Genomic DNA, 27,591 nt, shown 5'->3' on the forward strand with positions numbered 1-27,591 from the left:
ATAAAACTGTGCCTCCGTCGCTCCCGTTAAAGACCTCTTCCTAGCTGCATGGCTTATGCTTCTGCAGCGATGCCCGGGGCAGGCAGCGTGGATGCCCTTAGGCTGTTTGCAGGGGGGAGATGGATGTTCCTCCTTTGCTACAGGAAAGCTGCTGTGTTTCCTATGGCTGGTTGTGTAGGAGCATGTGTGACGCTGCAGTCTGAGTTTTGCCTCGTGTGTGGCTATATGCACACATATACACAGCATCTGAACAGATAGCAAGCCACAGCTGAGCTGCTGCTCCCAAGCCATTCCCGGGAGCAGCATCCCATGGGCACTGTTTTCTTCTTTGTGTGGCAGAACCCAGAAAGGAAACCAAAAGTCTCAAGTCCCACAGCTCCATCCACCCAGATTCCTACCGGCATTTCACTCCTCGTTTTAAGGCATCGGTGCTCCCCAAGGTGAGAGTTGTGCCAGGGCTGGTTACCTGGGCAGGTGGCAAACAGGCATTTTGGGGCTGGAGTAGGTGGATTTTCCAAATTGTTCCCATTTTGTTCTCTGTTTGAAACAATTTGTAAAATATACCCCTGGGCCTGATAACTGAACAGCAGTTCCCCTTTCTCCTCTACATGCAGCTCTTTCCAGACTAGTAAAAAGTGAGTTGTGATCAACTCTTTTTTTTTTTCTTTTTTTTTTTTTTCTGTTCAGCAAATCTGCATACATTTTTATTCAAAAGAAATTGGAATGGCATGTGCTATTGAAAGTGAAAGACGAGTGAGCAATGGAGTGATTCATCACGCACCCATATTTGCGAGCAGATGCGTTGGCAGAGCAGGCTGGGGAAGGCAATCCATCGAGTGTAGTGAAGACAGTCAAGGCACAGCTCCCGCTCTGATAACAAACAGAGCAATAATAAAACAGAAACTTAACCTTTTCCCAAGCTCTGCTGTTCATGGTGCTGGGAGAAAAGCTACATTCAGCTTGCACCCTCAGTTCTCTCCTCTGTCCCTCCACCTGGCAGCACTTTTTCCCCCCACTGTCTTCCTATTGAAACATCTCCAAGTCAGCAAAACCCATTGAACTCTTTCCCAGCAGGATTAGCAGCTGCTCATCGGCTGGGCAGTTGCTGCCAACCTGTTTTGTGCCCCATTTGAAAGCATCTGTGCCTGGTGCAATTTCTCTTTTGTATGTATAAGTGCGTACTTTGGTATTAATCTATTGATGTGTTGGACTTGAATGCTGTGAGTATCGGCATGAATTTGCGTGTTGTCTGTGTGCGAGGACACGTGTGTGCTTGCATGCACGCTATTTCTTAAATGGGTGTTGAATGTACCTGACTGGGCCACCCTTCTAGAGCTTATTTTAAGCCAGTGTGTATTTTTCTTGCAGAATTTCTTACTTCCTCCAGCTGGCAGTGAGGTCTTGAAGCTGAAAGCAGTGATCGGCTACAATGGGAATGGCAGAGGGAATATGGTGTGGAATCCGGACACAGGTACACTGGGAAGGCTCGGGGGGCGGGGGGGCAGGAGGTGTGTGTACTGAGCTAAGTCATGACCTTCTGTCTGTTGGGATCTTTGCTTCAACACAAGGGTTCTTTGTGTTGGTAAGATCTAGTAACCGTTCCTCTTTGCAGGAATGGCAAATTGGCAAACATTAATTGATATGATTACAAACACAAATAATGGCAAACATTGGTTGATACGAGCAAACTCAGGCTTGAACTGTTGAGTAGAAAGAGCAGAAGGGAAAGCTCTCTCAAAGGCCATCTCGCCTCCTTTCTCCAGGCTGGAAGTGAGATTTTACTCCACTCTCAGCCTGATGGGAAGGGTGCTGACAAGCTGTGTAGAAGAGTCGGCTTTTACATGTTACTGAAAAAAAAAAATTTCCTGAATTGTGATGTAGGATGCAATGGGTGCTCTGTGTGAAGCCTTTACATGGAAATATCCCATCTCCTCCTCCTCTGCTAGGCTTCTTCGCCTACACCTGTGGCTGCATCATCGTGGTTGAAGACCTGCACTCGGGGTCACAGAATCACTGGCTCGGCCATGCGGAGGAGATCTCTACCCTTGCCGTCAGCCACGATGGCCAGGTTGGAGAGGCTTCTGCTGCCCCGGGCTGGTCTCTGTCTCTGTCGCTTTGGGCTAAAGAAATGTCACAGACTAAAGTTCCATTTGTCCGTTCCTTCTTCTGCCCGCTGCATGGAGACCTGGGGTTATGGAAATACAATAACTGGTTTTGGAGCCCAGCTATTCTATTGTGCTGGCTCAGTGTGACAGTAAAAGCTGCTGCCTTCCTCTGGGTGATGCTACCATTCCCTCCTACCATCAGCTGATGGCTCTCACAGAATTTTCCATTTGCCAGCTGCATCACTATAATTTGAGATTGGTAGTTGCTAAGGCTAACTAGCTAATGAAGCGTTCTCCAAGTACTAACCGAGGTCTCAGTGACAACATACTGTTCTGTTAGGTTCTTGCCTCTGCCTCAGGACAGACGAATGGAGACTCCCATTGTCAGATCTGCATCTGGAACGTCCAGGATGGGGTTTGCACAGCAAACCTCTTCCATCATGAGACGCAAGTACAAGCCATGGCATTCTCTCGGGATGACAGGTTCCTTATTACCCTAGGTGAGTACACCTTCAACACCAGGTGCGGGTGCAGGGGGACCCCCTAGAATAGACAGCTCCTGAGAGGAAGGTGCTGCCAGCATTCAGTACCTGCAAGATATGTACCCGCTGGTGGCTGTGAGACTGTTGCTTGGTAACCTTGGGACAAAGGATAATGCAGCATGTAAAACTGCAAGTGATCTCGGGTCCTCCTGGGAGTGACAGCCTGCAGATGCACTCTTTGCAGCTGAGCCTGCTTCCAGGGCGCTGCTGGCAGTGTTTCGCAGAGCAGCAAGCACCCTGTGTGTCTCGGCCACAGGCATGGACGCCAAGCTCCCTCCAGTTCTTTCTCCTGGCCCCAGCTAGCTTGTTTTTCTTCGAGTTACAGCTTCTGCTGGCTTGTTAAATCCGTGTAAACAGTTTGCAGTTACTATATATAGTGTCCAAAGGGAAAAGCCTTCTCCTGGACTTCTTATTGCTGCTTAGGTGGAACTGCATAGAAGTAGTCAGGCTTCAAACTGTGAGCCTCCTGCCAGGCAGCGATGCCAGCACAAGGTGGACGCTCAAGCTGTCTGTTTTGTTTAGGCGGGGGACATTTAAAGGACAAATAAGCAATTAGTAAGCTCTTGTTTTGCACGCGAGAGGACCTGTGGAACAGGCAGGACATGATGGGTTGGTGAGTCTGCCCTTGGAAAAAGCAAGCTTTTTGCTGGAGAGAAAGAGAGCTTTGTGCTCTTCCCGGAGCAGCGTGGGAGGGCAGCCCTCCCCCTCCAGCTCCGGCCTGAGCCGCAGGGAAGAGAAAAGCTGGAATTCTCCACTGAGCTTGTGGAGCCTGGGAAGAACAGCAGGAGAGCACTGTCCTCTGGAGCCCTCTGGGATGGCATGTTTGCCACCACTACAGCCAGAGCCTTCTGCTGCCACCTGGGTATACGGTGGCTTCCATTAAGGTCAGCTGCCATCTCAGCTTTGACCTCAGTGAAGGTGACATCCCTTTCTTACTTCAAGACTGTTGTTAGCCCTGAGTGCACTGGAGGGCTTGCGTGGGGGCATATGTTGAGGTGTGTGGTAGCTCTTAAGGATGTAGGAGCAGCTCTGCCTGCTGAAATTCCTACCGCATCAGCTGCTCCCAACGCTGGCTGCAGACCCTGCCGCAGGGCCAGGTCTGCTGCAGTCTCCAACGTGAAGCATTGGGCCAGTTACATCTGTCCTCAGCTCAGGTGAGGACCCATCCTGTCGCGCAGCTTTTGCTGAGCACGCAAGGAGCCATGTCCATGCCCAGGGCGGTGTTCGCAGCAGTCATTGATGCTGCGTTGTGTGCAGTGTGTGTGCTTGCGAGCATCCTGAGGCTGCAGAACCTCCTCCTACTGTCTTTCATGTTCTACCTAGGGGACTACAGCGATCAAACCATTGCTCTGTGGAACACCTACACCTATGAACTCGTGCTGTCGACCTGTATCTCAGAGCCAGTCCACGATGTAGCTTTTAGTCCTCTTTCCCACAGAGAACTGGCCTGTGTGGGGAAGGGAGCTGTGATGTTCTGGCTGTTGGAGGAGCAGGGAGCTGACTTCAAACTCAAGGTAAACCTCAGTTTTACCTTCTTTTAAAATTCATGTTTGGCATCTCTGCCGCCTTTTCTAAGCCCCTGATGAGTGCAATGGGGGCTCTGCCCCGCAGACCTGTGAGAGCTGATGATTTCTCTTAGTGCCGTGATGCTGGCTGGCTGTGAGTGGCTTTCAGTTGTATTTGAGGCATTAACCGCATGAATTGAGGGTCAGAGGAGGGGTTGTGTTTTTTTCTGATTTAGGTAAGCACCATATTCTTTTTGACGTTTCTGTTTTATGTGCTCCGGCAGGTTCATCGGGCCTCTGCCCCAAACATGTTGGGGCCAGTGGAGCTGACCTCTCTCTGTTATGATGCTGACACTCTTCTTTATAGTGGGACCAACTCAGGCCAGATCTGTGTGTGGGACACCGAGACTAATTGCTGCTTAATGACGTGGGAGGCTGACGAGGGCGAGATTGGTGGGTGCAGATGCCCTGGCTGTTGGTCGGGGCTGTAACAGGGAACTTGTTAGGAAAGAAGAGCAATAAGCTTGCAGACATCCAATTTCAGCTGTGCTTGGGAAGGCAGTTTGCTTTGTTGGGTGCAAGATGCATGGGGTGGCAGTGGATCTGTGACCTGGGTTTCCTGGGGAGCTCACTAGTCTGTAAAAATGCTGGGTATTAAGCTGTAGAAGACCCATGCTGCCCTGCCCGAATGAATTGGTGGCCTGGCTGTCAGGAGCAGCCCTTGGGTGATGGCGCAGAGCGGTGGATACTCACGGGTGCCCTTCATTCCCCTGTGGCCTCCCAGGCGTGCTAGTTTGTCGGCGCAACAGGCTGGTGAGTGGCAGCAACACAAAACGTATCCGCCTGTGGGCAGTGGCCGCCGTGCAGGAGCTGAAGCTGAAAGGTCTTGACACCAGGTAGGAAGGACACTGCCTCCAGCATCCCCGCTGTGCTCGTGCCTGTCTCACTCTGCTCTCGAGATGCTTTTTCTGGCAGCTCCCAGGACCTGTCTGAGAGGTGGCTTTTCACGAACAGACATCAGCTCTGCCTGCAACCATGCTGCTCCTGTGGCTCTTCATCCTTAGCTTTTCCTCTCCATCCCATGACTGATTCTTTCTGCCTGGATCTTTTTACTGAATTTTTGCCACAGGTGGCTGAACCCTCTTCATACTGGAAATGGCTGGAGTTTATCATGTCTGATGTTTCTGTTGGTGATTTGTAGGAAGTCATTTAAGAGAGTTAGTGAAAATATATTGCCTTTGTTTCTTCCCTTGCACTATCACATCATCTGTTTTTCTTCTTTCCTATAAAAGATGGTTGCAGTGCAAATGCAACAGTAGTCACTGTTCAATGTACAGGAGCCCCTCACTGAGCCATTTAGCTGCAAACATGTCACTGGGCTTACCAGAAAATTGCACTTAAAGGATGCAGAGTGGCTGTTCCAACATTTGAGCCAGTGCTCATATCCTCCTTTCCTCCAGGTCTAGCTCGGTCCTGCTAGAAAATGAGATTACACTCGATGGGACAATAGTCAGTGCAGCCTTTGATGATTCTCTAGAAATGGGAATTGTGGGCACCACAGCAGGAACGCTGTGGTACATCAACTGGACAGAGAGCACGAGCATACGACTCATCAGCGGCCACAAGAACAAGGTTAGAGGGGCTGGGCCGGGCGGGGTTTGTCTTGCAGGGCATGTGCAGGCACAGAATTGTTCCCTGGGGTGGGCATCAGAGAGGTCAGGGAGCTGCAGGGTTCCCTGTGCTGGCAGGATGACATGGAGGAGTCTGCAGGGAACTGTGCACGTGCTTCGTCTGAGCTTACCCGCTCTAACCTTAGGTGTTTAAAGCCTCAGCCTGAGAGCAGCTGTGGGCCTTTCTGCTAGAGCAGAAGAATGCAGTTTGCAGTCACTATGGCTTCATTCGATTGCTGCAACTTCTGCCTGCCTTCTGTTTGCTAGCTGGACATCCACGTTGGATAATATTTTCTTTGCCCAAAACAAAAAAAAAAAATCCAAACCCAACCGGCCTGAGGAGTGAGCATTTAGAACTTTGCTGTTGCTTTAGGGTACCTGTGCTACAGAACAAAGGGTTCAAATGGTAGAAGAGAAGGTATTTTACATGGACCTATGTTACATAGCGCCTAGCCCTACCTTCGGGGTTGAGTTTACTGATTTCCATTACAAGCCTAGCTGTCAGCCCCAAATTTAAGCACAAATTTACACTTAGGGCTTCTTGTCTGATGTCTCCCATGAGAGGGGTCCTGGGGGATGAGAGGGCCAGAGGAACTGATGTGCTCTAGGCAGGGGCAGCTGCAGAGCCCCTGTTCCCCAGCTTGTTTCTCACTGCAGGTGACCGAAGTGTGCTTCAGTCCTGATGAGACTCATTGTGCAACGTGTGGGGAAGACGGCAGCGTGAGGATTTGGTCTCTGGGCAGCATGGAGCTGGTGGTACAGTTCCAGGTGCTCAACCAGGTAATTGTTTGTGGTACGTCGATTTCTTCCTCTTGGCACAGGGCACAGTCAACTGCCTGGGATTGGAAGGGCTGCTGTATTCTCACGAAGCAAATTAAAGCTGGAGAAATACTTACAGGTGGAGCTTTAGCCGTTAGTGCACTTAGTTGCACATCCCTGCAGTCTGCACTGTGTCATCGGGTCTCTGCCCTGGTTCCTTTGCAGAGCTGTCAGTGCCTGGCCTGGAAGCCTCGTCCCATCGTTGCCTGGGGAGCTGAGAGCCAGCACGTAGCGGCAGGGTACAGTGATGGCACCATCCGTGTGTTCAGCGTTTCCAGGACAGAGATGGAACTGAAAATGCACCCCCATGCTGCTGCACTGACGGCAGTTGCCTACTCCACAGATGGTGAGGCTGCCTGTCAGGACAGTGGGGTGACGTTGCCTCAGGGGACGTGGCTTGGTTGTGCCTGGGTTACCCTGGCCTCCAGCCACTCGGCGTGCTGGTGACCTGCCCAAAAACCTGGGGCCAGGGAGAGCTGGAGAACTTGTATCAATGAACTTTGGTAGCTTGTGCATGTGGTAAATGGGACATGGGAGGTATATTGGCAATGGTATAGCAAAGGGGTTTGAGTGCAGCAAATGTGCCTTTGTGTCCTCCTGCCAGCAGCCTGCAGTGGCTGTCCTTCAGTGCAGAGTTCTAGTGGGTGTCTCTGAGACATCTCATCTTACCTAGCCCTTGACTCTGATGTTCCCAGCCTTTCACCGTGCTTTGGGACACTGGTATCCCATGATCTTGGACCTTTTCCCTATGGGCTTTTTCTTCCTACAAGAAGTGTCCCATTCTTTCCTTTCCTCTGCCCACAGGAGAAATGATCTTATCAGGGGGCAAGGATGGGCTTGTGGCCGTGAGCAGCCTTCGCACTGGAATGACTATCCGTGTCCTCACAGACCACAAAGGCTCCCCCATCACTGTTCTCCAGTGCACCAGGAAGCAGGTGAGACCTCACCCTCTGCCCTGGCACTGTCCCCCACGTGTCACAGCACAGCTGTAGGAAGCAGTGTGGCCAGGTTGGTCAGTGAGTTTGCTTTGTCGTCCCGTGTTTTTCCTCTCCGGGCTCCCATTCCCTCCAATAACTTCTGTTTGGGTTTTTCTAGGGATATAGTCACTGGATTAGAGCTGCACGTGTTGCCATTGCAGCCCTGAGCGAGGCTGTGCCTGTGGGTGGGGGGCCCTTGGTGGCTGCTGTCAGCACACTGCACGCAGCTGCGATGTGTGCCCGCGCCACGGGCTCTCCGAGAACAGCACCCCTGGCGAGTAGCCCGGGCTGTGAGCTTTCAGTTCGTGTGACCCGAGAAAGGGCTCAGCGTGCTTTCCCCCTGTCGCTCCTCAGCAGCCTGGCCTCCTGTGCATAACTGGCTCTCTGTACCATCCCTCTGTGGGCTAGGAAGACTTGGTTGTGCAGCAGTGTGATGGTTTTGGCATCTCCTTTGTCATTCTCTTTATAGAGTCTTTTTACTTCCCACAGGAGAAATGAGAATAATTTTGCCTAAGTTCTCAGGCTTTAAAATCATCCGTGCTGCAAGGCTGTGTTCCCTGGTAATTCTACACTTAGGTGATCCTCCTCTATTTTAAGTGAAGGATGTTGTTAGGGGACACATGGTATTGGCAAGCACTCCCCTAGGAGATGTGCAGATCCAGAGGGCATCCCGGGGAAGAGATCTGTGGTGTTCAGGCCAGGCACTCACCCCTCTTCTGCCGGGGCTTTCAGCCCAGAGTGTGCCACTGGTTCCAATACCACGGCTTCCTTGTCCTATTTTATTTGAAGTGACTTTCAGCACTGCCCAAAGAGAGGTTAATCCTGGCACTGATGCCCTACAGCATAAAGCCTGTGTTCCCACGAGCTCCTGCCCCACACTCAATCTAGTGGCAGCTTCCTTTAAAGCTTCTGTACTGCCGGAGTGACAACACTTGTCTGTCTTCCGTAGTACCATGACTTTGGGGTGGAAGGAGGGGAGCTCTGGCTGGCCACCAGCTCGGACCGGCGGGTCAGCGTCTGGGCCTCCGACTGGCTGAAGGATAAGTGTGAGCTCCTCGACTGGCTCAGCTTCCCGGCTCCTGCCGGCCCCGAGGTGAGTGTGGCACTGGCCAGACGCCGCCTGCCCATGGCATGGGGCTTGGCACCAGCCGAGCTGGAGGAGGGATGCCTCAAGGCTCTGAGCAGGATGGGGCCAAAGAGAGAGTGTGGGCTTAGGAACATCACCTTCGTTAGTTCTGCTGCTCACAGAGTACCTTGTTAATGAACCTTCTTGCGTGTCAAAAGGCAGTGGGAATTGTAGCAGCACCTAACTGCTGGGGAGCGCTGACTTTGTAAGCATGAGGAGTCAAAAACTGCATCTGCAAAGAGCTGACACCCCTGTGCTATGCAAAACAGAGCACAAGCAGCAGTGAACACAGCATGCAGAAGAGAGACCTCATTATGAGCACACTGCCAACTTTGACACTCCCAAAGAGCATGAATATTCAGAGCCAGGAGCCCAGTGACAGGTTCATAGAGCCAAGTACTCTAGCCCTGTATGTCTGTGATGCTTTGCAGAAGCCTTTGGCTCCAACCCAGGTGTGAGATTTGGGCAGCAGGATGCCTGCTAGAAAGGGAGGAGGGTCTGTATCAGAGAGGACGTGGAGATGGTCCCCTGTACACGTGACACTGGCATGCAGAAGGGAGCTGGGCCTCTTTTGGGGGCAAGCGATGGTGCCTTGGCCCAGACAGTGCTTGGCCCTGAGGGTGGCAGGCTCATACAGCAGTTGAGTTCGGTCAATGTTTCTTTGTTTTTTTCCAAAACAATGGATTTTCTCTCCATGAAGGTGTTGTGGTTTAACACTAGCCAGTAACTAAGTACCACGCAGCTGCTCACTCGCTCCTCCCTCACCCAGCGGGATGGGGAGCAGAATCGGAAAGAAATGTAAAACCGAGGGTTGGATAAGAACAATTTAATAACTGAAATAAAACGAAACCAAAATAACAATATTAATAATAAAAAGAAGTTATAATGAAAAGGAGAGAAGGGGAAAGGAATGAAACCCAAAGGGAAGAGAGAAAGGAAAGCGATGCACAATGCAACTGCTGACCGGTGCCCAACCAGCCCCCCGAGCAGTGCTCGGCAGGCCCCGGCCCCATCCCCCCAGTTTATATGCAAACCATGAGGCCCCATGGTATGGAATGTCCCCTTGGCTAGTTCGGGTCAGCTGTCCCGGCTGTGCTCCCTCACAACTTCTTGTGCCCCTCCAGCCTTCTCACTGTCAAGGTCTGAGAAACTAAAAAGTCCTTGACTTAGTATAAACATTACCTAGCAACAACTAAAAACACCAGTGCGTTATCAACATCCAAAACACAGCGCTGCATCAGCTGCTAAGAAGAAAAGTAACTCTATCCCAGCTGAAACCAGGACAGAAGGCAGCTCACTACAGGTCTCCCCACAGTAAATGGGGGAAGGATTGATCTTGTATCCATTACTAAAGATGTGTATCTTCTGCGCCCGATTTCCTTGTGTTAAGCTGATCCATAACACAATCCTGCCTTCAAGCCCACATAGCAATAATGCCTCTGGAAATTCAACCTGTTGGACCCTCATGTGTCCTGCTATGACAGTAAACAATTTGCTTCAGGTCTCCAGGGCAGTGTGTGGTTGCTCCTTGCTTTGCCATGAGAACATCTGAGATGGCAATGCAAGAGGGAGGAAGCAGCCTCCATCATCCTAATTTCCCACTGCTTGGACACCCACAACCCAAGGGCTGGTGTCCCTCCATGCTCTCGTTTTGTCCCCACTCTGTCAGGTCAGGCTGGAGAAACTAGCTTCAATTTTGTTCCCTTCACCAGGGTCTCATCAGCCTTCCGCCCAGCCTGGCCGCCTTCTGCCCTTGGGAACATGGCACCCTGGTCTACGTCGGCTTTGGGATGCAGAAGGAAGCCTTGTTTTACAGTCTGCGCAAGAAACAGGTACCCATGCCCTGCCCGGGTGGTGTAGGCACTTCTCTGCTGCTGCGGGGCTATGGCCACATCGAACAAGGTGCAGTGGGGGGAGGCAGCGGTGCCCTGCGTGTAAAAAGCCAAGTCTGAAGGTATGGGGTAGGCTCAGGCAAGCAGCTGCTCAGGGCAACAGCTTTTCATCTCAGAAACTCCCCAGCCTGGCCCAGGTGAGCAGCAGGGTCCTGCCCCTGCCTTGGGCTGCGTCCGGGCAGGCTGCCAGTCTCCCCTGCCACCCTGCTGCCTTTCCATCTGACTGGAGGGGAAGGCGCTGGCTTTCAGGAGCACTGTCTCTAAATCACTGAGCCAAGTCTCCTCTGGAAAGTCGATGCCTTTGGCAGGTTTCCGAGGTCTGAGAGGTGCTGTGCATCTGTCAGCCTCCCCTTTGAGAGGAGCCCTTTACCCTCCTAACTGCAGCCGCTCTGCCTTCTCATTTCTGAGGCATTGGTATGTTTCTCTTTCTGGAGACAGGTAGTTGAGAAGATCTCCTTGCCGTACTTTGCCACATCGCTCAGCCTGTCTCCTGCAGCGCGATTCATAGCTGTCGGCTTTGGTGGTGAGTACCAAGGGGTGCTGTGGACTCTGCTGCCCAGGCTGCCTTGTCCCCAGCTTACCTTCGGCAGGTAGAGGTCTCCCATTCTTTCTGCAAGTGGGGAAACCAAGCATCCTTTTCCTTTTAAACAAGAGAGACGTGCACACACAACAGCCCATATCCTCAGACCCTGAGAGCTACGGTCCTGGGACTGTGGGCAGGGTGTGTTGGGCAAGGAGAGTGCTCCTGGAGACTCCTAGCTCAGAAATGAGATGCACGAGCTCAGTCCTGTTTGTCAATGAGCAGGATTTCTCACTCGAATGACTTCTTGGGATTACAGGGTCTCTTCACCTCTGTGTAGCTGTGAGCTACAGCCCGGGGGGCGGAAGGGACCCTCCCACAGCACAGGGACCACTGGCACCCTCCTCCTGTCAAGGGCACTGTGCTCCTGTAGCTGCTTGCGTCTGTCCTACTGGGGCAGCGGCTCCTGAGAGCGGGGTGAGCTCCACACCTGCCCCAGAGCTGCAGGGCACCTGCTGTGAGCCCAGAACCAGGTGCTCCATGGGGGTGTGAGACAGCAGCACCGCACTAAAGCGTGCCGCAGCATCCATTACTGCGGTGTGCCAGCCTGACACCGTGTGGGGCCGCCAGGTCACGCGCTCCCCCCGGCTGCCCGCTTGCCTTGGCAAGAAGCTGTTATGTGAAGAAGCCTGGTGGCTCAGTGGGGAGAGGGCTGGTGGGTGGGCAGGAGCACTGGTGCTGGCAGGGACGAGGCCTATGGTGGTGGAATCTCCCTGCTCTCCTTTCCCCACAGAACGGCTCCTGAGGCTGCTGCGCTGCCCTGCCAGCGAGGCGCAGGACTACACCGGCCATGATGACACCGTCCATTTCTGCCGCTTCGCCCCCTCCGGCCGCCGCCTCGTCACAGCTTCCCACAGCGCCGTTCTCCTCTGGGAGCTCAGGGGCGGCTGAGGCAGGAGAGCCCCAGGCCCCGGCCACAACCTCCTTCCCCGCGCGGGTTGTTGGGGCCGGCCGCGGCGGCGGGCCCGCAGGCCAGGCCCGGGCGGTTGTGGGGTGTGTTTTACAGCCCCGTTTGCTGTTTGTTTTGGATTTTATTTTTAAATAAAACATGGAAAACCGAAGCCAGGAGGTCTCGGGTTGCTGCGCGCCGAGCCCGGCCGCCGGGGGGCGCCGCTGTGCCCGCGCCGCTCTGCGCCGCCGCTCGCTGGTGAGGCCGGAAGCGGCGGGAGGCGGCGGCGGCCCCCGGTGCCGCCATGAAGCGGGACGTGCGCATCCTCCTGCTGGGGGAGGGTAAGGCGGGCGCCGGGGGCATGCCCGGGGGCGGCGAGGCCGGGGGCTGAGCCCCTGGGGCGGCCTGGGGCCGGGGGGTGCCACCGGGCACCGGGGAGGGCCTCGCCTGCGCGGGGGGCCGGGGCAGCGGCCGGGCCTGCCCGCGGTCCCGGCGGGGCGGGAGCCGTGGCCCCTGCCGGCGCAGCGCTCTCGGGCCGGCCTGGCCGGCGCCGCCGGGGCTCCTCGGGCGATCCGGCCGGAATCGTGGCACCCGCGTCCCCGTTTGCCCGCGGGGGTGACTGACTGACCGGCCGCTGGCTCCGCCTGTGGCGGCCGTTGCCCCCCGGCTGCCTCTCGCCCCGCCGGGCCGGTGCCAACCTCTTCCCTTTCTTTCCTAGCCCAGGTGGGGAAGACATCTCTGATCATGGCCCTGGTGGGCGAGGAGTTCCCTGAAGAGGTGAGTGTGAGGGGGGGAGCCCTGGGCCCCCGGGCCGGCTCTGTCCCGGGTGCCACCGGCCCGAGGCGGGGGTGCCTGGAGTGCCCCAGCTCCCTGGGCCCGGTGACAGCCCCGGGGTGGTGCAGGGCGGTGAGGGCCCCGTGGAGCTCCAGCTGAAAGGCTGCTTTCTTCGCTTTGTGCTCTAATTCCTGACTTGGGGCCCTCTCTGCCCTGGGGAGGGGCACAGGCACCTGCTGCTGGGGGACTTTGCACCCACCAGGGTGGCAGGCTGCGGGGCCCAGCCTTGCCCTGCGCGGCAGGGCTGTTTGCTCCCCGGCGCCAGCCTTGCTGTGCCGACACTGGCACCGAGTCGCTGGGACGGACCAAGCCATGTTTCCTGTCTTCTGTGCCCACCTGGAGGTGGGCTCGGTACTTTGAACTGGGTCATCTGTGAGAAGCAGCATCCAGCCTGCCTACGAGTGCCCCTTGGAGCTTCCAGCTCAGGGGCTTACTCTCCCAGTGTGGTTCAGATAAGGAAATGGGATCGGTCTGGCTGGGCATGTTTGCCTCGTGCTGCCAGGTGGTTTCTCCGCTGCCTGCGAGCAGATGGTGACCTCTGCGATGCTTGTGCTGGGAAGCATCAGCTCCAAGGGTTTGGGGGAGGACTGGCTCCGCGCTCCTTCCCATGCTCTCGCAGCAAAGCCTGGACAATCAGCTTAGAGCTTCTCCCAGCTGCCAGGAGGTCAGGCCGGAGAGCTGGGGGAGTGCTGAGGCTTATCTCCGGAGCTGTAGCAGGGGTGGCAGTGCTGGCAATGACTCATCTGAAAGATGGCTTCTCCGGTGGGACTCTGTGCTGTCAGGAGCTGCCTCTCAAGGGAGGGCTCGGGGCTGCAGGGTGGTTGAAGGTTTCACCCTGGGGGCACCAGCTGTGTGAGGGCTGGACTGTAGTGAGCCATAGCGCAGCTGCAGCCTGGTGGGCTGGGTGGTCTGTGGCCTGGAGCTCATCCCACCCTGGCAGGGATGGAGCTGTGCAGCTGTATTGGGATCTGAAGTCCCTTGTTACCTGTCCTCTCGGTTGCATTTGGCATGGCCGGCTGGACTGGAGTCTTCTGGCTTTGCAGGTGCCCCCTCGCGCAGAGGAGATCACAATCCCAGCTGATGTCACCCCTGAGAAGGTCCCCACACATATAGTGGACTACTCAGGTAGGGCCTGTCCCCCCTCACTCCCTGCCGGCCTCACTTCTCCCCTTCTCTGCCTGGTTGAGGGGAGTGGGAAGGGGGCCCTGCTGCTGGGGGCAGCTGGTGACTGCTCTGTTCCATTTTCAGAGTCGGAGCAGACGGAGGATGAGCTGCAGGAGGAGATCGCTAAGGTGAGCGGGGCTGGACACAGAGGTGTTGCAGGACAGGAGGCTGCGGTGCCTGTAGCCCTGCAGCCAGCATGGCTGCTCACTCTCCCCATTGGTCACCCGGAGATGCACAGGCAGTTGGTTATCTGTGGATTAATGCTGTCATTTTGTTTAGAGGTTTGTTTAATCTTTCTCTGCCTTGTAAGCTGTCGTGTGTGGCTTGTTCTAGCCCTCCAGGGAGCCTTCAGGGGGGCAGGGGGGCAGCTCGCTGCCCACCAAGAGGGGGAGGAGGAGGAGGCAGCTGAGCAGACAGTGTGCTCTTAGCCTCCAGATGTTCCCAACGGACTCAGAAGAGGGGAGAAGCAGTTGCTGAGCTTGGGTGAGACCACCCTGCTCCTTGTGTTAGGTCCCTGTGGCTGCCTGGGGAAGCAGTGGCACAGAGGAGCTGGTCTGGGAGCTGAATCCCTGGGGACTGCTGGGCAGGGAGGAATGAGGGCTCCCACATCCCTCAGAGCAGCCATGGAGGAGTAATCTAGTTGGCTGGCTGGGGTGAGCCCAGCTGCTCTTCTCTGCCCTGGGATTAACCTCGGCTCTGCAGGGAGGAGGACCTCTTGATTATGGATAATAAAACTGTCTCTCCCCTGTGCACCTCACGTGAACAAAGCTATTTAATCTCTCCACCTCAGTGGCTAATGGTCAAGGAATGGGCACGGGGGTCCTGCTCCCTCCACCCAGACAGCAAGAGCATACAGAGGCTTAAAACAGCTCCAGGAAATCCTGCCTAAACCCTTGTGTGTCCTCGGGATTAGCGTTAAACTCTCTCCTCAAAGGGCCAGTGATCCCTCCTGTCTGCTTCAAATGAAGCATTGGTGTCAGCGCTGTCTGCATGGGGTCAGAGAGGGGAGGAGGGCAGCGGCCACTGGCCCAGCGTGGAGCACGGGCACAGCCATGCTGGGAGGGGGGGGGGGGAGCGAGGGGCGGGGAGCAGGGAGCCGGGGCTCCAGGCATGGAAGCAGATGTGCCCGCAGCAGCTCCTGAAGCAGACGAGCCCCCGTCTTTGCTCTGAGCAGCCTGTTGTAGAGCTTGTGTTGACGGCATGCGAGTTGTTGCTGTGGGAGGGCTGTGTGTACGTGTGCACACTCACGCGCGCTCAGCTGTCGCTGCTGGGTTTCAGTGCGAGCGTGCTGGCAGCGCGTGGGGCCGGGGCTCCTGGCCGTGGGGCTGGCCTGCCGCTACGGCAGCACCGTGCCTCGGGCTCAGCCGGCCTTCCTGCCGCAGGGAGCGTGCCGTGTGGACCCTGGCTCACCACCCTTTGCTGCTTCTCTCTTGCAGGCCAACGTGGTCTGTGTGGTGTACGATGTCACCAAGGAGGCCACGATTGAGAAGGTAACGGGTTCCCCACCAGCACCCTGAGCAGCCCCGCTCCAGCAGCAGCACCAGAGGGGAAGGGGTTTCCAGCGCTGGGTCCTTCCCTGCTGCCCAAGCTTCTTGGTGTGGGTGGGTACTGATAGCCCCCAGCCCTGTGAAGGATTTGGGGTTTGAGACCCCTGCAAGCAGAGGTTGGCTGAGCAGAGCCTGGGCTTGCTCCCACGTTGGCCATTGTCCTCATGTGCTGGGGAGCAACAGGTTTGTTGCATCCTTCTGCTGGCATCCAGCATCCCTGGCTCTGCGCTGCCTGCTGGTGTGGGGCAGTGCCGGGGAGCAGATGGCTGCAGGGCCCTGCTGGCTGCCACGGCACCTGTGCTGGGAGCTGCCTCTCAGGCTGCGCTGACAGCCCTTTCCCTGTGCTTGCCTTTCAGATTCGCACAAAGTGGATCCCTATGGTGAACGGGGGAGTTGAAAAGGGCTCCAGGTACTGTGTGTGGCGTGGTCTGCGGCTGCAGAACTGGGGGATTCAGCAGGCTGTTGGGGTGCCCACCACCTTTGCCCCCTCCTGAGCTTACTGAGATCAAACCAGCTTTATGACTTGTGGCCAGACCACTTGCAGCAGAAGAACATGGGAGCTTTTCTCCCTCGCAGATCCAGCTGAGGCTGAGGGAGAGGAGAGGGTTCCTTCCCCCCTCTATCTGTTCTGAGCCAGGCAGGGAGAAGAGGCTGCCAGGGGAGTACAGGAGCACAGAAGCCACAATCTGTGTGTGGATCACTTAGGCAGAAGGCTGCTGTGCTGGATTAAAGGCTCCTGAACATATTGTTGCTGGGTGAAAGCGTAAGCAGGATCAGGCAGTCTGTTTCTCCAGATGGGTGCTCACAGCCGTGGGAGGGAGGAAAGCTGCTCTGGACCTTGTAGAGGAGGGTGGGGAGGCTCCCTGGCCTGCTGCCTGGGAGCATGCATGGCTGGGGCAGCACTGAGACCAGGAGAGGGGTGCCCTCACTCATGTTCTCTGGCTCTCCATCTTTTTTTTCCCAGGATCCCCATTATTTTAGTGGGAAACAAGTCTGACCTGCAGGTAGGGAGCTCCATGGATGTCATCCTGCCCATCATGAACCAGTTCTCAGAGATTGAGACTTGTGTGGAGGTGAGAAAACTGGAGGGTTTCTGCAAAGCCTCCCTGAGGGTTAGGAGCACTTATCTGGCATGAGTCAGGGAGCCTTTGTGCTTGTGGAGACCTGTCCTGCAAATGTTGCTCTGCCAAAGTACCCCATCTGGGTCTTGAGAGCCTGTGCTTTAGGCTTTCTGTCCTTTGCCACTTTGCAGGGAGTGAGTTTCAGTGTCTGCCCACTCTGGCTCTCCAGCTGTAACTGATGCTGGAGCTACATGGCAGCCCTGCTTGGCTCTGGGGCTGTGGAACACGCATAGCAAAGATGCAGCATGAGCAAGAGGTTTCCTTTGGTTTTTTCCTCATGGTGAACAGGTGTTGCTCTGTGCTTGATGCACAACTTATCTGGCTTGGGGAGCTCGTGTCATCTTCCTCCAGCCCCTTATCACCAGCCCATCACCTGTCCTCGCTCACAGGGCTGTCTCTTCCTTTGAATCCCCCAGTGCTCTGCCAAGAACCTCAAGAACATCTCTGAACTCTTCTACTATGCCCAGAAAGCTGTGCTGCACCCCACCGCCCCTCTCTATGACCCAGAGGAGAAGCAGGTAGGAAGCACTGCTCCCAGCCCCTTGGAGGAGTCTCCTTCCCATCACAGCACTCTGGTCTGGTGCTGTGCTTCTGCCCCTGGGTAGGAGGGTGGAGAGTTTGGGCCAGCGCAGCCAGAGCAAGAGGAAGCACCCATGTCCTGTGCTGGGTGTAGCCAGCTGAGCATATCCAGGCCAGAGAGAGCTGCAGGGACCTGGGGCATGGTGGGGCAGAAGCCCTCATGCTCCAGACCACGTGTTGGCCACGGTGGGAAGGGTCCAGGAGAAAACTTCCCGTGGGCTGTCCTGCTCCTGACTCCCACCTCCAAGGTAGCTGCAATAGTGGCCTAGCTGGACCGTGCACCCAGCCAGTAAAGGAAGGGAACCCCTCTGTGCAAGGGGTGTCAGGAGGCAGGAGGAAGAGCCAGGTCGAAGGTGGTACCCTGGTTTTGTCACCATGGTTGGTCCCTTGCAGCTGAAACCTGCGTGTGCACGAGCGCTGACCCGGATTTTCAACCTCTCAGACCAGGATAACAACCAGATCCTTAGCGATGACGAACTGAACTACTTCCAGGTACGGCTGGCTGCAGGGCTGAGATATTCCCCAGTCCCTTGTGGAAAGCCCCTGGGGTCCCCTTTCCATCCAATACCAGGCAGAAAGGCTGACTGTCTCTTCTGACATAGCCGTCCTGTTTACATTCAGTACTTCTGCTGTTGCGTAGCTAAAGCACCGTAGGGTGCATCTCGGCGCACATGGGGATCCGCAGGTCTTCCATCTTTGCTAGGCTTGGGCCAAGTTTGCTCTGCAGTGGTAAGAGCAGGAGGCTCTGGAGGTAGATGTTGAGTCGTATGTTAGTGGGATGCTAAAGAACAGGGGTTTGGTCAAGGTCTGAGGCAGTAATCCATGAGCTGGGTGGATTTTCTCTCCTAGAAACACAGTCTCCTTGCCAGGGGAGAGGGATGGTGGTGAGAAAGAGGGTTGTGCTGTGTGTGCTTTACTGACGATGAGCACCTTTCTCTTGGGAGGTAGAAGTCCTGTTTTGGAAACCCACTGGCTCCCCAGGCACTGGAGGACGTGAAGATGGTTGTGTGGAAGAACACCACAGACGGCGTGCAGGACAACGGCCTGACATTGAATGGTAACAGCACAAGGGCTCCGTGCCCCTGCCCAGCAAGGGATGGAGGGACCCGTCTCGTTCAGCACAGTGTGAGGGGCCGTGTCCTTGGGGCTGAGCCTTCTGCCTCTCAAGCCTGAGCCTGCTGTGGCTGCTGGAGCTCTCTGGCCAAGCAGCCTGTTTTCCCAAGGAAAGTGTGGTCCTGAGGAGTGGAACCCTGAGGCTGAGTGCTCAGTTGGCCCCGCTGTGTCTGAGCCACCTGATCTCCTCTGCAGGCTTCCTCTTTCTCAACACGCTCTTCATCCAGAGGGGCCGGCACGAGACCACCTGGACCATCCTTCGCCGCTTCGGCTACGACGACGAGCTGGAGCTGACGGATGACTATCTCTACCCACAGTGCGTATCCTACCATGGAGTGGGGCGGGTAGGGTGTGACATCCTCATGGTGCACAGCTCAGGCACCAGCACCTTTGCTGGCTCCCTTCTGCACCCTGGGGTCTACTGCATTCCTCAGCTGAAGCTGAATCCGCACCCTTAGGTCATGGTCAGGTTTGTGCTTCTCACCTTATCCTGTGGGCAGAAGCTGACAACGTGGGGCTGGCAACAAATAAAACAGACCTTGGAGCTGCCGATTGTGCTGCTGGCTCTGATGTAGGCGGACAAGGAGGTGGGGAATGAATGAAGGCCTGTCCCAACTTCCCTTGACATCAGCAAGGGGTTTTTGAAGGCTGTTCTGTCTCTGCCTGAGCTGAGGCAGAATGGTTCTGTCGGGGGCAGTGAGCTGTCAGCATCTCCCTCCCAGCTGATTCTGCAGCTGCTCTCTCTTCTCTGCTCCCTGCCACCCTGGAGGTGGTGATCTGGCAGTAATGAAAGGGTTTGGTTTGTGAGCTGCCTCATCCTCTCTCCAGACAGCAGCCTGCGCAGGGAGGTGACAGGGCCTTTGCTGGTGGAAGGCACCCCAGGGGTAGTGCCGTGCCCTACTGAAGCCCTGGGCATGAGGCAGAGCAAGCGCTAGATCATCTCCCCGGCTGCTTGGGCAGCATGGGTGTGCCAAGGAGAGGCCACTGTGCACCCTTGAGGGCTTCTCCCTAAAAGAAAAGGGCTGTGTCAAGGAATAGCCAGGCCTGGAGACAACCGCTGGCCTTGAGCAGGGTGACAGTAGGGAGCTGTGTCCTCTGGGTGACGTCCAGCTTGGCCAAAGACCTGCTCACACGCTGCCCTTTACTCAGGGCTTGAGGAGGCTCACTCGGATCTCTTCTGACAGGTTCCGCCTTCCTCCTGGCTGCTCCACTGAGCTCAACCACTTGGGCTACCAGTTCCTGCAGCGGCTGTTTGAGAAGCACGATAAGGTGGGCAACATGCGGTGGAGCTACCTGGGGAGGGGGTGCTGCTCTCTGCTGGGCTGCATGTTTGGGGGGTAGCCACTCTCCTGCCCACCCCTCTGTTGCAGGGAGTAGACGTAGTGCCAGTGAAGGCCTTTCCTCTGCCACTGTGCTCCCTTCACAGCCTCTTGCCGAGGCTTTGAGAGCAGGAGGTGGTCACGGCAAGCTGTACAGAGTCTGATGGCAGCAGCATATCAAGGGCACAGGGTTGTGGTTGCTACCCTTGACCAAAGGGCAGCCAGTAAAGTTTGGGCCTTCAGGGGATGGGTCTGAGTTAACATCACAGTAGTGTGGCCCCTCATAGTGCCTGGCTGCAGCACGAAGGGTGGCAGGAGAAGCAGGCACAGCTGCTGGCCTGCAGCCACGGACCAAGCCCAAGCACCCACACAGCTGCCAGCCCTGTGGAGGGGGTGCCAGGCTGGAGAGAGGGAAAGCAAACAACTGATCTGTGCCATGCTCTTGCTCTTTGGAGTGTGGGAGAAGGGAATTTGTTGGATCTGCATGCACCTGCCCGGACTAGTTATTCAGATGCTGACGTGCACCTGGGGTACAGCAGCTCTGCAGCCACTGGGAGCTGCAGCACTGAGTTGATGCATGTCCCTGCGTGCCCAGGTGCTGGCAGATCCTCCTCAGGCACACCAGCCTGAAGGTGCTGCGTTGGTGTGTGGTTAGCTGCTGGTCTGGTGGCCACACAGACCTTGGGTTAGTTATCTTGCAGTGTGGAAGGCCAGGCTGGACCAATGGAGGCTGCTGCGGGGTGACTGGCTCCAGGGACGCCAGGAGCAGCAGCTCAGGGCTGTGGGGTGAGCGTGGACAGGTCCTGCCCGGTAGCAGGGCTGCCAGTGGTTCCAGCTGTGATCGCAAAGCAGAATCGGCCTGCCTCTTGTGCAGTGATGGGAGTCCCTGGGGCATAGGCTCTCTGTATGCTCACACAGCTCTGGCTTCGCTTGCAATTGATTTTTGCCATTGAAAGCATCCCTGTGTCATTCTGCAGCAGTGAGGGAGGTGGGGTTTGTGCCCGGGACCCTCTCCGGACCCTGACAATGCATGGTGTGGCTGCAGAGAGCTGCTGGTGCCTGTACAGGCTGTGTCGTGCCTCAGCTGCTGACTCCCCTGTGTTTTGGCAGGACCAGGACGGAGCCCTCTCGCCCACAGAGCTGCAGAACTTCTTCAGTGTCTTCCCCTGCGTGCCCTGGGGCCCTGAGCTCTACAACACGGTATGCACCACTGATAAAGGCCTGCTTTCCCTGCATGGATTCCTCTGCCAGTGGACGTAAGCTCAGTCCCTCTCCCCTGCCTTTAGTCATGTCACTTAGCACTTGCTGATCTTGCTGGCTTCCCGGTGCGCTCTGTCTCTCCAGGCTTGTGGCTTACCTGGATGTGCGGCACTGCCTGGAGTGCCTGGGCTACTTGGGCTACCCCATCCTCTCGGAGCAGGACTCCCAGACACAAGCCCTCACAGGTACGGCCATGCCCTCCCCTCCTGTCACAGCTCAGGTCCCTCCTCTCGCTCACCAGCCTCTCTCCTGCCAGTGACCCGGGAGAAGAGGATTGACCTGGAGAAAGGCCAGACCCAGAGAAACGTCTTCCTCTGCAAGGTGCTGGGAGCCAGGGGCGCAGGCAAGTCCGCCTTCCTGCAGGCCTTCCTCGGCAGGAGCCTCGCGGTGAGTGGCTGCTCCCCTCTCCGGCCGCGCTGCGGCAGGGCGTCCCAGCGGAGCAGGAGGCAGAGCCGTGAGGCCGTTGAGTGATCTGCCGTGTGATGGCACCTCCCTGCCCATGGCCAGGCCCCAGCGGCCCGGCAAAGGGCTTCACAGTCCCCTCTGTGCTGCTGGTGCCAGTCGCTGTGGCTCTTGCGTCCTTAATTTTGCCTGAGGCAGTGGGCCCGCTCCCTCTGCTTGTCCTGAGGATCTCGGAGGGGCTGTGCCTTTCCTGGGCAGCCGTATCTCCCCGATCTGACCGAGGTGATGCTGACTTTCCCTGCAAGCTATGAACAGCCCCACGTCTCGTGGGCAGGCTGGCCTTCAGGTGGCCGTTACAGCATGGGGACTTGGGGCAGTGGGCAGTGCTCTCCCTCCCCTAAGCACTGCTCTTGCTCCCTGCTGTCTGAGACGGTGTTTTCATTGGTGGCAGGCCCAGAGGGAGAACGCAGGGGAGCCATCCCTCTACGCGATCAACACGGTGCAGGTCAACGGCCAGGAGAAGTACCTTATAGTAAGTCAGGGAGAGGAAGGAATCGCTGCTGGCTGGCTGACGGGCTGTGTCCCCCCATATTGCTGCAGCAGCATCCTGGCACCCCTGGGCTGTGGCTGTGGTCGTGCCAGCACAGTCCGTGTGCTGGTGTGAGAAATGGCCTGTGCCCTTGAGACGGTGCTGTGCCACCCATCCCTTCCCTTCCTGCTCCAGCTGTATGAGGTCAGCGCTGACACGCAGTTCACGAAGCCGTCGGATGCGGCCTGCGACGTCGCCTGCTTCATCTACGACCTGAACGACCCCAGATCCTTCAGCTACTGTGCCAGTATTTATAAGGTGGCTGGCAGGGGCCCTGTGGGACGTCAGGCTTTGCATGGCAGCCCCACACGTCCCAGGGGCTGGGCACTTAAGCCTTGCTGTGACTTCTCCCTCTCTCGGCAGCAACACTACATGGACAGCCAGATCCCCTGCGTCTTTGTGGCCTCCAAGACAGACCTGCCAGAAGCGAGCCAGCAGCCCGGGCTGTCCCCCACCGAGTTCTGCTACAAGCACTGCCTCCCGCCACCCTTCCTCTTCTCCTGCCACGGCCAGGGGCCACCCAGCACCACCATCTACACCAAGCTGGCCACCGCTGCCACCTTCCCGTTAGTATCTTCCTGCGGAGGGGGCTCAGCTGGGAGCAGAGCTTGGGGAGGGGGGCTGCGTCCGAGCCCTCTGCCACGGTGCTGTTGGTTTGGTTTCTCTCTTGGTGTCATTTGCTCATACAAGTAATTGAAACAAAAAAGGCCACTTCTTCCCCTACTTGGAGAGGGTGGAGGCTCTCTTCTGCCTCGTGTCTCTGGCAGATTATTATTAGATAGATCCTGCCACAGGAGTTTTTATTTTTGAAGCCTAAGATAAAAAATGCTGAAGGGGAGTAGCCAGCCTAGTTTGCCAAGGCCTGCAGAGGCGGGGTGGCAGCTATTTTCTCCTGATGAGGTGGATCAGACTGAAAAAAGAGGTCAGTGAAGCGAGACCTCTGTGCACACAGCCTGTCTTTGGGAAGGAGCCGCACCTGAAAGGGGCTGGGTGACGGGGCAGGGGTGCAGACGGGCTGGTCGCAGGCAGTGGGGGGAGATCTGGGAAGGAGAAGGTGTCTGCGTGGGGCATCGCTCTGCTCGAGAGGTGGAGGGGGCTGAAAGCTGAGGGCCAGCACAATGCTGGGGGCAGAGCCCTCCCAGGGAGAGCATGTGGGTGTGTTGGAAGACAGGATGCAATTACTAGTGAGTGGTTTTCCCTCCAGCTTCTTTTCAATAAACAACTTTATTTTTAGAGCTGACACTTTTTTTTCCCCTCTGCAGTATTAAAATTTAAATATTCTTAATATATCTTAGGGTATGTGGTATAAATAAATAACAGCGTAATGGAGGGCCAGGGATTGGCTGTTCTCCCCTGATTTACTGGGGAATGAATAATGGATATGTCTTTCCTCCTCAGAGGAGCATGTTGATGCAGGACAGCGTGTGTTTAGGAAGGGAGTGTGTACGCTCGGGCAGGACTTAGGTTGGTGTCACTGGCTGTGCCAGCATCTCCCCCTGCATCTGCTTCTGGGTCTCTGTGCACTTGGAGTTGTAAAAGCAGCTTGACCTAGAAAGGCAGATACATACCTCCTTGCTCGTACTAATTATTTAGGTGTTGGTTGTGCTATTTCCAGACCACAGGAGGGTAAAGCTGCATTCGTCCCACCAGCAGAGCAGAGAGCCATCACTTGGCTTGCTGATGATGCCAGGCAGCAGGTTCTCTGGCTTGCAGGACTGGGGAGCCTCTTGGTGCTCTCTGCCTTCGGCTGGGCGCAACACTGTGGTCACCTTCTGTCCCCCCCTGGGGACACTAGCGTGGCGTTTGGACAGCCCTCTCTGTGTGCCTTGCTCACTGCCTCTTCTCTCTTTCCTTGCAGCCACTTGAATGCCGTGGAGCTGGGAGCCGCGTCCTTCTGGCTCCGGGTGGCTCTGGGGACTGCGGTGACTGCTCTGGTAGGGTTCACGCTGTACCGCGTGCTAGCCAAGAACAAATGAGAGTCACTCTCCACCCTGTCCTCCCTGTGACACCAGCCTCCCCGTCCCGAATGATGCCCCGGTGAGGGGCCCTGCCTCAAGCTGGTCCCTGGTAGGAAATCCTCCTTTCCCCTCAGCCTGGATTGCAGGATCAGTGAAACCGGACTTCCCAGCACCAGCAGGATAGATCCCCCGGCACCAGCCAGCCTAACCCTGCCAGCCTCTGCAGCCTCTTCGCCCACATGGCTTCTGCCCAGCCTAGCAGCAGGGGCCAGGCAGCTCAGCTGGGGGCTCCGCCTCACCGGCAGCTGGAGGATCACCCTCATCTTTTATTCTGTTAAATTTTTTTAACGTTTGTTTTTAAGCTCAAACTGAGTGTTTCAGTATCTGTTGGGCCGGGCACATCCCTTCCCCAGAGGGCTGTGCTGGTGCCCTCAGCTCAGGGGGGGCCAACACTCCTGCAGCCCCTGGGGCCTCCAGCAGCAGCAGAGCTGTCGATCTTGGCACCAGCCCCACACCTCCCTCTCTGGTCCCTGTTTCCCCCAGCCAGCACTGGGAAAGGCAGCCGTGGAGTGCCAGGAGCTCACACCCCCCACCCCTCTTTTCAGGTCATGCCTAGCCCCTCTCCCTGGGCTGCACGGGGCGGGAGCGATACCCAGGACCTGTCCCGGGCTCCTTCTTTTGTTTCTGCACAAATTCTGAGTCCTGCAGTGTGCCAGGCTCTCAGGCCATCTGCCCCTGCCCTTGTCACCAGTGTTATGGCCACCAGTATTTGAAGGGCCTCAGGAGGACTGGTAAGCTGGAGAGGGCTGCGAGGGCGTAGGATGCCCGCAGTGCTCCGGAGGGCAGGCTGCAGTCCTTTCCTGGCAGTGCCATTGCTGAGCTGGTGCCACACCGTGCCATACGCTGGGACATGGCCCTTGTCCTGCTGTCCCCTCCATGGGGCGGTGGCCATGCTGAGGCTGTCCCAGGGCATGAGGCTCTGGGCGTTGCATCTCCTGATACAACTGGAAGCTCGCTCCTCTGTCCCCTGCCTGCACTCGGGCTGGCGTTTGCTGCCAGGCAGCTGCTGTGACTTCAGCTCGTTGCAGATCCAGGGCCAGTCCCACAGCGTCCCTGGCCCCCAGTCCCAAAGAGCAAGGCCAGGCTTGCTGGCCCCCTGCCCAGCTCGCACCCATCCTGCGACTCCAGCCATCCAGGGGGTCCGCTCCTGGCTCAGTGACACGAGCTCTTAAGCTTTCTGAGCACACTCAGGGTAGGTTTCTGTGCGGGCACCTGGTTGGGGCAGCACTGAGGTAGCAGCTGGAGTTGCTTTTCCGTATGTTTTGTTTATTTAAACTTTTTATCATGTCCTGGAGCCGGTGAGGGAGTTGGGAAGTGGCTGGGTGGCAGCCGGCATCTCTTATGGGGCAGTCCCAGGGTGGTGCCCCATCCTGCTGGTGCGTGGTCCCCAGCATTGGCAGGACAGAGGGTCCCTCCCTTGCCAGAGCTCCTGTGCCAGTTGGGCACCCACTGCCATCGCCCTCGCCGCTGGCCCATGGTTCATGACACTGCCAGGACCATGTCCCTGGTGTTTCCATGTCCCTTCTCCGTGCCCGAGCCCACCGCGTGTGGCTCTGCAAGCCAGGCCTGCGGCTGGTGGTCTGACCCCCTCCCAGCACCGGTCCGTGTCTGGCAAAGCCATACCGTGTTAGGTTTGTTCTCTATAACAAAATAAATTTTTACACACCTTCCACTTGCACGCTGTGTCCTGCGTCTCGTGGGCAGCAGGACCCCTCACCCCTGCCCCAGGGCTGCACAAAGCTTGGGGCCTCCCTTGGCTGGGGTGTGAGCAAGGAGACCCACCAGGGCCTGGGCTGCCCACCGCCTTTGGGGGCAGTTACGGGGATTTAGGGCAAGAGCTGATGCACAGCCCTGTGGGACAAGGCTCGGGGCTGGCCCAGGGCTCTTTGGTGCCTGGGGACATGGATAACTGCAACAGGTGCCAGCTGGTGGGGACAGGCAGGGAAGGAGGTGGTGGGTCCCTGAGTCACTGTGGCAGAATGTCCCAGGTGGTGGCCCCGTGTGGGGTTAGGGGCTCCCCACTTCCCCACAGCTGCCTTCCTCCCGCAGGCCTGCGGCTCCTGGGGCTGTGCCACCTCCCCTGCCTGTTCCCGTTTCCCCATGGCAGCTTTTCCCTTCAGCTATTTCTGTCTCTGCAGGCTCTGCCGCGGGTGCTGGGCACGGGGAATGTGGGTGCAGCTGGGGAAAAGGCTTTTCCCTGCACCTCTCCAGGGCTTCTTTGAGGCTGGAGGGAGCCAGGCTGCTTCCCCGTGTGCTGGGGTCCCTCCAGGCTGCTGGGGTGGGAGAGGAGACCCCTCTGACTATGGCAAACCAGAGCATCCAGGGGTGCTGGGGCAGGGATGGGGAGGGAGCGTGGCCAGTACCGCTGTGGTGACGCCAAGGTGGATGGGACACACGGTGCTCCCCGGTGAGTCCAAACCAGGCTGGGCCCTGCGGGAGCAGCAGCCCCACTTGCTGTGCTGTGTATTAATAGTGCCGGTGGCACATGTCGTGCCAGGGCAGGGGACACGCGTGGCAGGGCTGTGGGAGCTCACCCATGGCCATACACAGTCCCCGAGGGGCCCAGGCATTGCCCCGCTGCCTGGCACCTCTGCCTGCCCCGCGCCAGCCAGCATCTCTGTGGCATCACCAGCGTGCGCAGCCCTGCCCGCTGCCTGCCAGCACCTCTGCCCCACGCCGCAGCAGGGCTGTGGAGTCCAGAGCTCCCCCAGCACTCGCAGTGGGGCTGATCTGCAGCCCAGGGGAGCGGGGACGGTGCCAGGGCTGGGTCCTGGGGACATGCTGCCCCGGGGGACAGGGCACCCAGGGATCCTGGGGCAGCAGGCCTGGCCTGGGTGCTGCTGTGCACATCATGTGAAGTGTGCCAGTTCAAGGTGCCCAGTGCCAGGCTGCTCTGCGTGCTCTGTGCTGGGCAGGTGCCAGCGCTGGAGGCACCATGAGCCCCGTGCCGGGGTGGGGGAGCTGTGGGGCTGCACCCCAACCTGTGCTGGGCTGTGCGTGCAGGGTCAGGAAGGAGGTACAGCTTGCAGTCACCTGTGCCAGACTCAGCAGGTGCCTAGTGCTGGCATGCTGGTACCCATACTAGGATGCTGGTACTAATACTGGGATGCAGGTGCTATGCTGGGATGCAGGTGCCATACCAGGATGCAGTTACAGCACCAGGACACAGATTCCTGTAGCAGGATGCAGGTGCTGTACTGTGATGCAGAAGCATGTACCAGGATGCAGGTGTTGCACTGGGAGGCAAGTAGCTACCAGGATGTGGGTACCTGTACTGGGATGTGTATACTCACACTGGGATGCAGGGAGTTGTACTGGGATGCAGCTACCTGCACAAGGATGCATGTACCCATACAGGATGCAAGTACCCATGCAGAGATGCAGGAAGCTGTAGGATATGGGTACCTGTGCAAGGATGCAGGTACCCATACAGGAATGCAGGTACCTGCGCAGGGACGCAGGTACCCATACAGGGATGAGGGTACATGTGCAGGGATGCAGGTACCCATACAGGTATGTGGGTACCTGTGCAGGGATGCA

At 57.1% G+C, this 27,591-nt stretch overlaps 1 protein-coding gene across 3 annotated transcripts in view; it reads left to right on the plus strand.

The window, feature by feature from the left end:
- The window catches only part of LOC121086502 (mitochondrial Rho GTPase 2), a 45,039-nt gene extending 19,316 nt beyond the window's left edge, over positions 1-25,723 (plus strand). Inside the window, exons 28-59 of one of the 3 annotated variants that reach the window (XM_040590366.1) lie at positions 340-440; positions 1,369-1,471; positions 1,947-2,068; positions 2,446-2,605; positions 3,971-4,161; positions 4,437-4,605; positions 4,937-5,048; positions 5,613-5,784; positions 6,480-6,602; positions 6,807-6,987; positions 7,446-7,576; positions 8,568-8,711; positions 10,457-10,576; positions 11,075-11,159; positions 12,824-12,882; positions 13,983-14,064; positions 14,188-14,231; positions 15,540-15,593; positions 16,007-16,059; positions 16,615-16,723; positions 17,188-17,289; positions 17,744-17,842; positions 18,299-18,407; positions 18,659-18,779; positions 19,648-19,732; positions 20,893-21,038; positions 21,127-21,227; positions 21,299-21,429; positions 21,896-21,976; positions 22,169-22,291; positions 22,397-22,599; positions 23,892-25,723. In XM_040590366.1, the coding sequence (XP_040446300.1) occupies positions 340-440; positions 1,369-1,471; positions 1,947-2,068; positions 2,446-2,605; positions 3,971-4,161; positions 4,437-4,605; positions 4,937-5,048; positions 5,613-5,784; positions 6,480-6,602; positions 6,807-6,987; positions 7,446-7,576; positions 8,568-8,711; positions 10,457-10,576; positions 11,075-11,159; positions 12,824-12,882; positions 13,983-14,064; positions 14,188-14,231; positions 15,540-15,593; positions 16,007-16,059; positions 16,615-16,723; positions 17,188-17,289; positions 17,744-17,842; positions 18,299-18,407; positions 18,659-18,779; positions 19,648-19,732; positions 20,893-21,038; positions 21,127-21,227; positions 21,299-21,429; positions 21,896-21,976; positions 22,169-22,291; positions 22,397-22,599; positions 23,892-24,009 (3,734 nt within the window). In that variant the 3' untranslated portion in view covers positions 24,010-25,723. Of the gene's footprint in view, positions 1-339; positions 441-1,368; positions 1,472-1,946; positions 2,069-2,445; positions 2,606-3,970; positions 4,162-4,436; positions 4,606-4,936; positions 5,049-5,612; positions 5,785-6,479; positions 6,603-6,806; positions 6,988-7,445; positions 7,577-8,567; positions 8,712-10,456; positions 10,577-11,074; positions 11,160-12,370; positions 12,447-12,823; positions 12,883-13,982; positions 14,065-14,187; positions 14,232-15,539; positions 15,594-16,006; positions 16,060-16,614; positions 16,724-17,187; positions 17,290-17,743; positions 17,843-18,298; positions 18,408-18,658; positions 18,780-19,647; positions 19,733-20,892; positions 21,039-21,126; positions 21,228-21,298; positions 21,430-21,895; positions 21,977-22,168; positions 22,292-22,396; positions 22,600-23,891 lie in introns of those variants that run through there. The other 2 variants (XM_040590364.1, XM_040590365.1) reach the window with 2 other exon arrangements.
- The last annotated feature ends 1,868 nt before the right edge of the window (positions 25,724-27,591 follow it).

The sequence above is a fragment of the Falco naumanni genome, chromosome 4, assembly GCF_017639655.2.
Source record: "Falco naumanni isolate bFalNau1 chromosome 4, bFalNau1.pat, whole genome shotgun sequence".
Classification (NCBI taxonomy): domain Eukaryota; kingdom Metazoa; phylum Chordata; class Aves; order Falconiformes; family Falconidae; genus Falco; species Falco naumanni.